This window comes from Fonsecaea monophora (genome assembly GCF_001642475.1).
Source record: "Fonsecaea monophora strain CBS 269.37 chromosome Unknown Scaff29, whole genome shotgun sequence".
In the NCBI taxonomy this organism is placed as follows: domain Eukaryota; kingdom Fungi; phylum Ascomycota; class Eurotiomycetes; order Chaetothyriales; family Herpotrichiellaceae; genus Fonsecaea; species Fonsecaea monophora.
The window spans coordinates 109,464-122,377 of NW_019173960.1; the positions used below are offsets into that span (position 1 = coordinate 109,464).

The following is a 12,914-nucleotide window of genomic DNA, read 5'->3' on the forward strand; positions in this document are numbered from 1 at the left end:
ACAGACACTCACATCCCGGTCCTGTTTTGGAAATTCCCGACGCCGCTTTTGGCGCCTAGATTCCTCGACTCTTATCAAGTGCAGGTCGCCGTTGCTTCCGCCTAAGCAACTCTCGGTGCTTCTTGCCGAAGACTGACGACAAGGGGGCACCCTGTGCCTCCGCCAGCCTCCCTTATCTCGCTCGCTAGGAAGGAAGTCAGGAACTTGCACCCTCGAGCAATAGCCTAACTTAAATCTGTCCTCGAAGCTTCCCCATCTATTTCATGCTCCTTGAACATCCTCTCTTGCGCAATACTTTTGATCTTCAACTCTCTTCTCACTGGGGAACCACTGCGAAATTTCATCCTCATACGTGATGATCTCATCCTCATATGCTCAGACGCTAGTTGAGTTCTCGCGGGCCATGACTGCCCCGGTCAACGTTAACGTTTGTGGGCTATATTCAGGGGCTACAGCATTGTAAACAGCCACTGTTTCAACCCCCTGAGGCGCAGAAAGTTTACTTCGCATATTCTGAGGAATGCTACTGCAGTGCTAGCTTGTAAAAGGACATGTGTACCGAGTACGAGGTATACCACGTGGAGTTAGAATCACTGCCAACTCGAACAACGCCCTTCTTTTTATCGTACGAGGTACATAATGCAACCTAGGACTTGCCCAGCAGGGTTCAATTGGGGCAAAAGCGCTTCACGTTTGTGGTAGCGAGACGCCACATCAAGTCGAGTGCAAGTACAGCGCTTATCTCAAACAATGGCGTGTGTGACCGGCCAACTCTTGCACATGCCGGGGTGAGTATTTGGTATGTACCTGGTTGCTGACATGGACTCTTTCGTGTGAGGTGTTAAGTAGATCAATCGTGTCTTCGAATCTTTCTGGACTCATCAGTCGCTGCGCCTTCACTACTCTGCCACAAGAAACATGCCAAAACTTGGCTTCAGCAGAAACGGTCGCCCCCTGAATGTTGCCGCAGCTAGAGATGAGATTGATAGAATCCGCAGAGATCGGGGTATCATCGACGAGTACGACGAAAGGCAAATTCGCAAGACAGATTCGAGCTTTCAAGAAGACTACCGTCGAAGAGCTGCCGAGCACAGAGCCTTATACGCCCGATATACTAGAACGTCGGTTTCTTCCCTCTGTTCAAAATCCTGGTTGCTAATAACAGCAGCGTCGCCGAGCAGCTCTACTCGACCAGATTCAGGCTTATTTACGAATTGCTCCAAAATGGAGACGACTCCTGTTACGCGAATGATGTCGAGCCCTCTATCACATTTCGGATCAAGCCCTCCGAGCTGATCATCGAGTCCAATGAGCGGGGATTCACACTCGAGAATGTTGAATCTATTTGCGATACTGGTAAAAGCTCCAAAGCCAGAAATGCCGATACTACTGGGGAGAAAGGCCTGGGTTTCAAATCGGTGTTCGGCATTGCTGACTACGTCCACATCCAATCCGGGCTCTGGTCTTTCAGGTTTGAGCATAGTCAAGGCGAAGAGGGCGTAGGAATGATCACTCCAGTGTGGACTGATGTTACGTCTCGTCTACCTTCAAATGTCGGGACGAGGTTGACACTTCGGTACTCTGACCAGCGCGACATCTTCGCCAAACGCCTCGTGTCTGAGTTTGAAAAACTACCCAGAACAATCATGTTCGCGCTACGCAAGCTGAAGAAGTTGATCGTCGTCGTGGATGGCGTTGCTGGACGATCAGACCAAATAACTTTCGAGAAAGATGGACATTTGAGATCTAACGAAATACGCATCAACACCACCGTGACCGGGAATTTTGGTGCCCATACGTCAGCGACAACATGGCTCAAGCTGTTTCAACACACAGTCAGCGACCTCCCTTCTGACACACATCGTACAAGCTCTGAGAGCGATGTGACCGTCGCATTTGAGGTGGATTCAAATGGCCTGCCCGTCATTCCCGCCGACGGGCAGCATGTATTCGCTTATCTTCCAGTACAGCGGATTATGCAGCTTCCTGTATGTGTCTTTGACAACTTTCGCCGTACGAAGCTAACTGATCCAGTTTCTTATAAATGCGGATTTTGTCCTCACGGCTAATCGTGAGAGTGTTCCCGATACAGATTGGAATGATGCATTGCGAGACGGTGTCTCTTCTGCGTTTATCGGTTTGGTGAACAAAATTGTTACTTCTAGTGACCCTCTGGAGCTTACGTGGATGCGCTATCTCCCCCGGGGCCCTATGCAAGGTTTCTGGGAAGATTTGTTGTCTGACATTGAGAACGGGCTCCGGTCTAGGAAGAGACGCATTTTCCGGTCACGACGGAATAATCTTCGCAGCATGGAACGCATAAGAGTTCTTCCCCACTGGTTCATCCACGACAACGAGCCAATTGTGGCGGACTCGGACGATGATATCTACTTATCGGACGATTACGAAACAATCGATGTAAGAATCCTGGAAGAATTTGGGGTGGCGGAAATCTTGCCTCGAGAAGTTTTGGCGAGAATACAACTTGGTCTTTCACGAAGCGCGGAACGCCCAATACATGACATACCACTGGATGACTCGTGGCACACAGCCTTTGCTGCTCTCATACAACGGCTCCTTAACAGAAAAAGAATCAAGAAGAATATTGAGGAGTTAAGAATCATTCCATTGGATGACAATGAATGGGTTTCACCCTCGTCCTTGCTTGTGGATCCTGTGTATCTACCATATCTGGTCGACGAAGACTCGGTGTCGATAAAGGTACCTGATGGTCTTGGGTTTCAGAAACTTCACGAGACGGCCACTGCAGATGGAAAGCGTGCGAGCTTCTACACAAGTCTCGGAATTACCTCGTGCGACCCTGATGCTGTAACAGCGAGGATCATCGAGACGCACCAGTTATTAAGGAGAACCGGAACGTTCTTCACGTTCAAAACAGATCTCGAAATCCTCTTTTGGTTTGGAAAGCGACCGTCCCTGTCAACGTGGAGTGAGAATCGTCTGTCACTTGTGAGCGATAAAAACAAGCCACTTCCCGGATCATACTTATTCTTTCCTTCGGGAGACAACTATCACGCAGAGAAACTACTTGCTGCAACTCCGGAGGAGGATTTGCATGAATGTCGTTACGGAATTCTTGCTAGACAATACCTGGAATCTCAAGTTTCCAATCACATCCGCCATGGTTTAGACTGGAGATCCTACCTTCAGAGTTCGGGGGTCAAATACTTCCCTGATCTGGTACGCGAAGTGTCCGCTGGATGGAAACTCCATCCTTTGATGAAGCTGATCGCTCGAGACAACCCCAACAGCTTTGTCGCAAATCTCAAAGCACATTGGTCTGATTACCGTGTTGATGCCTCCAGAATCAAGAACACACTGAAGAATGTTCGGGTACCATGTCTGGATGACTGCACACACAGGCTTTGCGACACTATTCTACCTACACAAGAATTGATGGATAGAAGCCGAGATCCCAGCCTAACCAGTCTCTTACCATTCCTAAAACTACCTGGGGATTTTGATGCCCAACAATCCGAGGCTTGGTTCTTTTTGAAAGAACTTGGAGTGATCTGTGAAGTCAATACTAATTTTTACTTGAGAGCTATATCCCTATTAGCTGATCTCGGAGAGGGCCGACTACTACCGACGTGTGAGAAGATATACAGCGGCATTGCTCAAACGACGGCAGTCGGAGACGCCAAAGCTGTACAGGTATGTCTTGTCCTCATGCAGAGATATCTATTGACTCGGAGCAGCAAGAATTTGCGACGCGACGTTTGATCCGCTCGAAGACAACCGAGGAAGCCTGGTACAGATCAACTGACTGTATTTGGGAAGGTCCAAGCTTTCTCCAAGCGAAGCAGGTATTGAGTCCGTTGTACGAAGCCAATCAGTCTGCTTCCAGTTTCTTCAAAACTATTCTGGAAATGCGGGATGTTAGCTATAACGACTTGATCGACGAACTCAAAATGTTAACAACGAAAGTAACAGCTGGATCACGCCCAATCGAGAGCGAGGCGCCAGAAGTCTATGCAGCTCTAAATGCAATGGCAAGCTCTGAGCCTGTGATCGAGGCCATTCGGTAAGGTCGTCCCTCCAAAAGAGACCAATTTCTCTGACAGCAGTCCTAGGCAAGAGTTCAATGGTAATGGTCTGATTTATGTTGGTCAAAAGTGGCTGAAGCCTTCAGAGTGCTTGTGGAACTGTACTGTCGCCATCTCCGGGCGTCTGCCACTGGACCACGTATACCCTGGGCTTAAAAAATTCTTTGTCGACAAGATGAAAGTCAGGACTATGAGCATCAACGTTCTTTTACAGGAGCTCGGAAGAACGGCGAAGAAGACTTCCCCCGACGTTGACGAGATCAAGCGTATCATACATACTATTGGCGAATTGCTATCCTCGGATCCTGAGGTAGAGGTCAGCGAGGAGCAGCTGACAACTTTGGAGAAAACGGACTTTCTACCTGTCCGTGGCCCCGACGGGTTGGAACTATTTTCCGTGGATCAAGCATTCACCATTAATGACCATCAGAGATATGGCCAGCTCTTCGAAAACAAAGCAAAGATCCTTGACTTTGGTCACGAAGAGATGACTTCGTTGTATCCGTTGTTCGAATTGCTGGATCTAGAGGATCGCTTTCTCTCAAGCCTAGCGAAGTCAAAAACGACCGTGGGCAAGTCAACTGCCCATCAAGCTCTTGAACACTATATCAGAGACCGAGCATACGCCTTGTCATGGTGAGTTTCCAATGCCTTACGATCGGAAAGAAAAGAATTTCCTGACTGTTCAGCAGCTGTGCAAACTACTACAATAGCTCAGAATATTACAACCGGAAAACGACGATGTATGATTCACTGCTGGCTGCCGAAGTATTCGTCTGCGAAGAGATGTGGACAGAGCTCGTGCTACCAGAGAAATATGGCTCAGTCACTGTTCAGAGTGATCGAGCCGTGGTCGATATCCACTTCCTTGATGGAAAGCTGACGATCTATGTCCCAAGCGACTATGATAGCCTTTATTCTTGCTTCCACACAGAGCTTCCTCAAGAACTTGCAAAAGTACTTTCCATCGATAATGAACGGGCAGTTAAGGTCATCTATCGTATCTTGAATGATACCAAGGAAGATTTGGATGCTATCATGAAGGATGAGGACCTACCGGAGTACCCCTGGTTTGAAAAGCCTGCGTCATCGCTACAGACAGTGCCATTTCCAGCTCTCGGTGATGCAGAACCTAACAGCAGCAGTATGCCAACGCCTGCATCGCCAACGGAGGCATCCTCTGACCAGGACGACGATGACGGCGGCGGCGGCGACGACGACGACGATATGGTCGTGACCCGGGTCGATCAAAGGAGTACAGCACCATATTCTCAAGTTGAGAGCAGCATTCCTCCTTTAGTCCACGCTCAGTCGACTGATTCTCAGCATACGATTTGGGAGGAGGTGGCACGAGATCAACAGTACAAAAGACTCTTACGAGAAGTGATCCGCCAGGCAAGACGAGGGGGGCGATCTCATCAAAGGAGAGGAGAATCACTATCGCTAGATGAAATTGACGAAGCTCTAGATGAACTTGGCTACCCACCAGCTGACTACGCAGCGTTCTACCGAACATTTGGTGATACGGGCAACGGTAGATTTGAAGAAAATGCACGGGTGGGCGCGGCGGGAGAACTATATGTAAGTCTGGAGAAGTATCCTTAGATATGAATAGCAGCTGACTTGGACTGAATTAGGTGTTTGAACTCCTCAAGTCCTGCGGAGTCACAAACTTCAGCATCGACAATTGGCAGAGCTCAATTCGTCACTACGTGAACATTCTCCCCGAATACGCAGATGAACCAGCATGGCACGGCCGCGAAATCTCGGATGTAATGTACGAAGGCAACTGTCCGCGGCTGATGGAGTTTCTTGGAGACAACACGACATTCCCCTATCCCGCCTGGCTTGGGCATGAGTCCGGCGAGACGTCGATGTCGAGACCGGTGGTGAATTATCACATCGAAGTCAAGACCACGTCCGGGCCCTGCAACACTCCGTTCTTCATGAGCAGCAATCAGTACAGGCTCATGCGAGACAAAGCCTGTCCAAATGACTCGACGACGGCCCCGCGAGATCTGTACCTGATCATGAGAGTATTCAACCTGTTCTCCAGCAGGATTGGACTGCAGGTGTATGTTAACCCGTGGCATCTGAGAGAGACAGCCCTGGAATTCGTGGCGGATCCGTGGAAGGTCGTTCCTATGTGACGCTTGTGACTCTGGTTCTATGGAATTGAGGGCTAGAGATGCCTGTGTATCATAGTTGAATGTACAATACTAGGTTTGTGGTATGCTTTATGGAGCGACATGTAGAGCCCGGTCCCATTTCGGAAATCCTTGACGCCGCTTTTGTACCTCAGATGCTTGCAACGTAATAGCTCGTACATTCCTCGTACTCGGTACATGGCTGATGGAACCCCAACCACGAGTTGGATTTGACTTTGACAGAAACATTTGAGGCTGAAAGACTCAGCTTCTAGTGACGACCCTTGACGCTCAAGCTATCGATGTCACAGACACATGAACGTTGAGCGTCGACATCACAGGATTTGCTGTGATGCTAGACGGTTGAACTATGAACTAGCTATGCGAAGCAGTCAGGCCACACGCCCCACGCCGACATTTTACAGAGGACCATTGAACCGAGACTTCTTGTATCTCACAGGCCATGAGTAAGCGTGTTGCCATCGTGGGCAGCGGCTGCTCAGGCCTGGGCGCTTTGTGGGCGCTCAACACCAGCACAAGTCATGAAGTCCATCTCTTCGAAGCCACGTCGCGACTAGGCGGACATACGAAATGCATTTCCTACGAGGGACCCAACGGTCAGACGATCCAAGTTGATGCCGGCTTGCTTGCCATCAACAACAACGCCACCTCCCCTAACTTTGTCCGATTCCTCCAGGAGTTGGGTGTCCCGGTGAAGAAGACCGCCGTGACTTTTGGCGTCTCCCGCGATCAAGGCGCCTTCGAGTGGGCATGGACTTCGTGGTCGTCCGTCTTTGCCCAGAGGAGAAATATCTTCTGCCCTGACACGTGGAAGTTGGTGTTTGAGGTCATCCGATTCAAAGAGTTCGCACTCGATCTTCTCCAAGATGACGACGGGGAGGACGAATCCATCATCCAGGAAATCCAGCAAAAAAGGATCCAACGTCGGTCCCAAGAAAGGATCGGTGAATATCTCGACCGCGAGAATTACTCTCAAGGGTTCCGTGATAACTATCTCATTCCAATGGTGGCTGCTATATTGGGCACGAACCTCGTTCGTTGTATATTGGAACTCCCCGCAGTCACGGTGGTGCGATCCATGTACAATCAACACATGCTGAATATGACTCCCAAATCCTCAAATTGGTGGACCATCCCTGGTGGAAGTGGGCGGTATATCGAAGCAGTGGTGAAAGATGTCCCGGACAATCGGATCCATCTCGACTCGAAAGTCACCTCACTGACGCCAGGTGAAAATGGCATTGTCGTGTTGAGGGCAAATGGGAAAGACCATGGATTTGACCACGTGATAGTCGCGACACAGTGTGAACAGGCCCTGGAAATGTTGCAGCCGATCATATCCAGGGAAGAATCTGACATCTTGAAGGGTTTCCGGACAGATAGGGTCGTTGCCGTATTGCACTCGGATCTCACGCTGATGCCAAAGAGACGACAAGCATGGTCATCGTTGAACTTTGTCTCCGAGTCCCTATTCCCGCCTACCAGAAGCAAGAACGTTTCCAGAGGCTGTCTGACATACTGGATGAATGTACTCCAAGAACTGCCAGAGAGTCAGTTGGGCCCTATTCTGATCACACTAAATCCCTTACACATGCCCGATCCTCGACTGGCCCAGGGCATATGGGAATATTCGCTTCCCTTGTATGATGCGGCTGCAATCAAGTCGCAGAAACTGTTGTCCAAGATTCAAAACACCAAGGGCATTAGTTACTGCGGAGCCTGGACCAAGTGTGGCTTCCATGAAGACGGCTTCAGTAGCGGCTTGTCTGTCGCCGTCGGTCATCTGGGGGCAAATCTGCCTTTCGACTTCGTGGATCCAACATTGTCCGGGGCTAACAAACCCATGCTGACCTTGAAGAATTATTTGCTCAGGTTGGTCATTCTCCTCGTGCAGATAATGGTGTTGCTGGTAGAAAGAGCCTGTTTGAGGATGGCTGCAGTGATCGACAAACGGATTGCCTCAAGACGAAAAACCGCCTGAGTCTCAACCAGCAGAGATAACAAGTCCGGCAGTCTGCCTCATCAATGTCGTACTTCCCTCTTCTTCTTCGATGCCCACCTCGATGGTAGTGTGCGGTCGGCTCTTGTTAAGCCCTTCCAGCAGAGAGCAAGCCTTGCAAATCTGTTGGCTGGAAAGATAACCACATCTCTCACATTGACCCATGACTTGTTTGACCACTTTCCGACGTCCTCGCCGTTTCTTGTCGTGGATACCTGGTTGCACTCCTTGCTGAGGGAGTCGAATCTCTGTTTCACGTTCTGCAGCGGCTTCGTTCGCGGTCAGGTCCTTCTCCAATCGGACCATGGAGTCGCTGGTCTGGTTTTGATTGCCACAGCCATTTGCCTGCTCATCGCCTTCAGCAGCACAAGACGTAGAACTTGCCAGTTCAGGGGGCACCAGCGAAGCCATGTCCTCTCCACTCCTAACAATATCCAGTATGCTACTGGGTCGAATCTTCTCCAAGTCTTTGATCAAGGTCCTCGCGCTCCCTCTGAAGGCCTCTGGTGAGTAAATGCACTCGGTGCTGAAGTAATCCAATTTCTTGTGGTAAGCATAGAGAACAATTTCCTTCTCATAGGCATACTTTAGTGGCTTGCTCCTTTTGATCTCACTCGCCGAGGAGGATGTCATAATAGAAGTCGCTCTTGCAAGTCGAGGAAGGTCGCCACGAAGTAGATTCATCATGACGGTTTCAGCAACATCGTCAGCGTTGTGACCGGTTACGACGTGTTTGATGCCCAACTTTGCGGCCCCTCGATCCAGGGCTTGTCTGCGAAATACCCCGCAGTAGGTGCAGTTTCCCTTCTTGCCTACCTGGGCCACGACTTGGTCCATTGTCCATCCATACAGCTGGTCATATCCAACAATTTCGAGGGGCATTTCGTACTGCACGGCGTTCCGCTTGACCGTCTCAAGGCTGTCATCTCGGTAACCCTTAATACCTTCGTCGATGGACAAGAGGACGAGATCGACGCCGTAGTCGTAACGTTCATTCAGAGTCTTTAGCACCGAAGCGAGAACTGTCGAGTCCTTGCCACCAGATGCGCCGATGGCAACACGTTCGCCACGATGGAACAGTTTGTTACTCACGATGGTGTCGTGAACTTCGGCCTCGAATACAGACAGAAAGCATTGTTTGCAGATCTTCTGGGAGTTCTTTGGTCGGATGACTGCTGCTCGCGAGGCTTCACAGATCTCGCATATAGTCGGCGCCATCCTTGTATTCTGGAGGAACAAAGAAGACTCAGACTTTGTTTGCCACAGAAATTAAGAGTCAAAAATATCCGGCGGAGCAATGAGGAACTTAGTGCAAATACGGCGGAGTATTAGTTTTGTCCGGACCTGTCGCCATAATTTGAATGTTTTCAACGGTCAATTCTCCCTTGCCCTCGTGGTACGCCCCTTCTCGTCGCTCGCTCGAATGCATTCTACTCTCCAGGCGGAACTACGGTTCACGCGGATCATTTGCTCAAGTTGTCGAAATTGCGCCCAGCGCCAATCGCGGAGAGCAAACCGCTCGTTTTGCACTGCGCCTCGCGTTCGGACTGCTCAAAAACCGACAAACAGCTTTGGCTCTCTCAGCAGCCGCGGGATCAGTGATGACTCAAAGACCCATGGAGCTGCTCGAGTGGAGGTAGCAAGAGATTGTGACGCTGTCGAGGAGGACTCAGACCCCACCCATCAACGTCAATCTGGCCCTCATGAGAGCCGCACGAGCCAAACTGCGGACGATGCTCGAGCGAAAGATTTCTACGGCTCACCCGCGAAAAGAAGGCTGCGGAATCGCATGAACAAAGATGGAGAGGCGGAATACCAAGCTCCGGATTGGTTTATGGACAGCAATGTGGCCCTCTTTGGGTCAGGGTCCCTCGTACCTGGCACTCCCTCGAGGATTAAAACAGTAGCCGCAGATCTGCTGACCGGCGAGCCTCTTGAACAAACTTCCTCCCCAGACTCTGGCAGTGACCCTTCACATGGCTCAGGGGGTAAAGGCAGTGACCCCAGTTCTATTCAAAACTCGCATGGGGCTCCCTCACAGACAGAGGATAGATTGGAGCAACCTGACACCACATCCCCTGCGGAATCTACGTCGAGCTCCTCAATATCTTCGAGGTACTATGTGGTGGATGAACAATATGAAGAGGTTATGCGAACTGCAAGAGGTCTCATGCAAATATCACAAACAAAGAATCCGCCAAATAGCGCCGAGTCCTACAGAGATCATCTCCATCTACAATATGCTGGCAAGGACGGCGATCTGCTTCTTGACCACCTTGTCCAGGATGTTGCACGCCAACTCGGCTGTGATCTGATGGTCGTGGACGCGCAGGATATCGCAGACCTCCTTCACCGGAATCATACAAACCCAGCCACAGCAAAGGCGGGCCGAATGCTTAGCTACGACGTGCTTGCACACGCATTTCCAGACCTCTCCGAACACAGTGCCTCCCACGAGGCGCAAGACGTAGACGACGACGATGGAGACATCGACGACATGATGGACGACCTTGATTCCACACCTTCTTCTCCTCAGATAGGTATGCCCATGTTTATCGGAAGGCCTACCGCTATCTTGAAGACTATTATCGGACAGCTTCCAGATTTCGGGGATGGCATGCGATCAGACATGCCGCGAGGGACGCTGAGAATGTGGCCGGATTTTGCTGACTCTCAGAAGCCACGGGATGAGCAAGGCGCGCTATCTGGACTCACATACAAACTGCTAAAGAGCTTGTCGGACCGGCGATCCGCCACGGGTACTCTTGGGAGAGAACAGGGTGATGATCTGGAACGGCAACGAGAAACTACAGCGAAACGAAGTGGTGTCCCTAAGAATGGCGCGATTGTTCACGTCAGAGACTTTAGAGCCATCCAGAGTTTAGATTTGGGTCGCTCGTTTCTGAACTGTCTTCACAGGCTACTAGCTCAGCGTCGAAGCAAAGGTGAATGCGTTTTACTCATTGGCACCGATTCGGCGCGTGAGGATCAAGAGCCGTTCACCCGGGAACGCATTCACGAATCCCAAAACGGCGGGCAAGATGGGAAATCACAAAATATCGTCCTGACCCCGGTCTTGCCCAACACGACGTCCAAGCTTGCACTTCTTCACGACAGGAAGCAACGCATTGCCACAGTCAATATGAGACACCTCTGGGAGACGTTGAGGATTTGGAAGCCGTCCGTTTTTGCTCACCTAGAGCCAGGCTTTTGGCGTGGTGACTTCTTCGACCGCATCACTCGCAGCGATAGATCATGTCTGGAAGGACAAGTATGGAATCACCAACATGTGCAACGGTTGGCCACCTATATCGCAGGAGCTGTTCCCTCGAGCTCGGAGGGTGAAGCCAATACCTCTGTAAACCAAGACCAACCACAGCCCATCATCAGCGCAGCAACATCCCATCTGAACCACAGTGACAAGACTAAAATCCGGTGGGCAGAGAAACAATCAAAGGAAGCGAAGAAGGAAGTTCCAGAACGACATATGACTAAGGATGACCGACTTGCCAGAATCCGTGCGTCGGCTTCCAAGTATGAGAAGCGACTGATGGGTGGTATCATCGAATCCAAGAATATCAACACAACCTTCAATGATGTCCACATGCCAGTTGAAACCATCGATACCCTTCAAACACTGACCACACTATCCCTCATTCGGCCCGAGGCTTTCAAATATGGTGTCCTCGCATCCGACAAGATCCCTGGCCTCCTGCTCTATGGTCCGCCAGGCACAGGTAAAACTTTGGCCGCCAAAGCGGTAGCCAAAGAATCCGGCGCAACCATGCTCGAAGTTAGCGCGGCAGACATCAACGATATGTACGTCGGTGAAGGGGAAAAGAATGTGAAAGCCCTGTTTAGCCTAGCTAGGAAACTATCACCTTGTGTTGTCTTTTTAGACGAGGCAGACGCTATGTTCAGCGCGAGGAGCAACCAGGGTCGACGTGTCAGTCATCGCGAACTTCTCAACCAATTTCTGAAAGAGTGGGACGGGATGAGCAACGACTCGGGCAGTGCATTCATCATGGTTGCGACTAACCGGCCTATGGATCTCGATGATGCTGTTCTCCGCCGCTTACCGCGCCGCTTGCTTGTTGATCTGCCTACGGAGCCTGATAGGTTCGAGATCCTCAAGATCCACCTGCGCAACGAGAAACTTGGCGACGATGTCAATTTACAAGATCTCGCAAAAAAGACACCCTTCTACTCGGGCTCCGATTTGAAGAACGTCGCTGTTGCAGCGGCATTAAATTGTGTCCGAGAGGAGAACGAACTGGCCAGACAACACAAGGGCGAGGAACCATATCAACATCCCGAACGACGTACGCTGACCAAGAAGCACTTTGACAAGGCCCTAGAAGAGATTTCGGCAAGTATCTCGGAGGACATGTCGAGCTTGAGGGACATTAAGAAGTTTGACGAACAGTTTGGAGACAAGCGCGGCAAGAAGAAGAAGGCGCCAAGGTTAGGATTTCCAACAGAGAAGGAGAATGAAAAGGTCAGAGATACAGTCAAGGTCCGCGACTGAGGCTCTTGTCGATGGAGGTAATGTCGAAAAGGCCGAAGAAGATATCTTGGGGCTTGTGTCTGGAAAACCAAATAAGCAAGAGGGCTCAGATTTACACGTCCTATTGATTAGACAATAGATTGTTCAATAGGTGAGGCCGCACGCTATGCCGT

At 50.4% G+C, this 12,914-nt stretch overlaps 4 protein-coding genes across 4 annotated transcripts; 3 read left to right on the plus strand and 1 right to left on the minus strand.

Moving 5' to 3' along the window:
- Window positions 1–918: 918 nt before the first annotated feature.
- AYO21_04907 (hypothetical protein) lies at window positions 919–6,217 on the plus strand (the record flags this gene model as incomplete). Its single annotated transcript, XM_022654878.1, has 7 exons — window positions 919–1,121; window positions 1,202–1,988; window positions 2,035–3,675; window positions 3,720–4,045; window positions 4,095–4,703; window positions 4,760–5,648; window positions 5,705–6,217. The coding sequence occupies 7 exons, from the start codon at window positions 919–921 to the stop codon at window positions 6,215–6,217; spliced, it is 4,968 nt and encodes a 1,655-aa protein (XP_022512782.1).
- A 460-nt stretch (window positions 6,218–6,677) lies between these two features.
- AYO21_04908 (hypothetical protein) lies at window positions 6,678–8,178 on the plus strand (the record flags this gene model as incomplete). Its single annotated transcript, XM_022654879.1, has 2 exons — window positions 6,678–8,123; window positions 8,176–8,178. 2 exons carry the CDS (start codon window positions 6,678–6,680, stop codon window positions 8,176–8,178), a joined length of 1,449 nt encoding a protein of 482 aa, XP_022512783.1.
- A 41-nt stretch (window positions 8,179–8,219) lies between these two features.
- AYO21_04909 (cytoplasmic tRNA 2-thiolation protein 1) lies at window positions 8,220–9,452 on the minus strand (the record flags this gene model as incomplete). The annotated part of the gene is made up of 1 exon (XM_022654880.1): window positions 8,220–9,452. One exon carries the CDS (start codon window positions 9,450–9,452, stop codon window positions 8,220–8,222), a length of 1,233 nt encoding a protein of 410 aa, XP_022512784.1.
- A 205-nt stretch (window positions 9,453–9,657) lies between these two features.
- AYO21_04910 (hypothetical protein) lies at window positions 9,658–12,762 on the plus strand (the record flags this gene model as incomplete). Its single annotated transcript, XM_022654881.1, has 1 exon — window positions 9,658–12,762. One exon carries the CDS (start codon window positions 9,658–9,660, stop codon window positions 12,760–12,762), a length of 3,105 nt encoding a protein of 1,034 aa, XP_022512785.1.
- Between the last annotated feature and the right edge of the window lie 152 nt (window positions 12,763–12,914).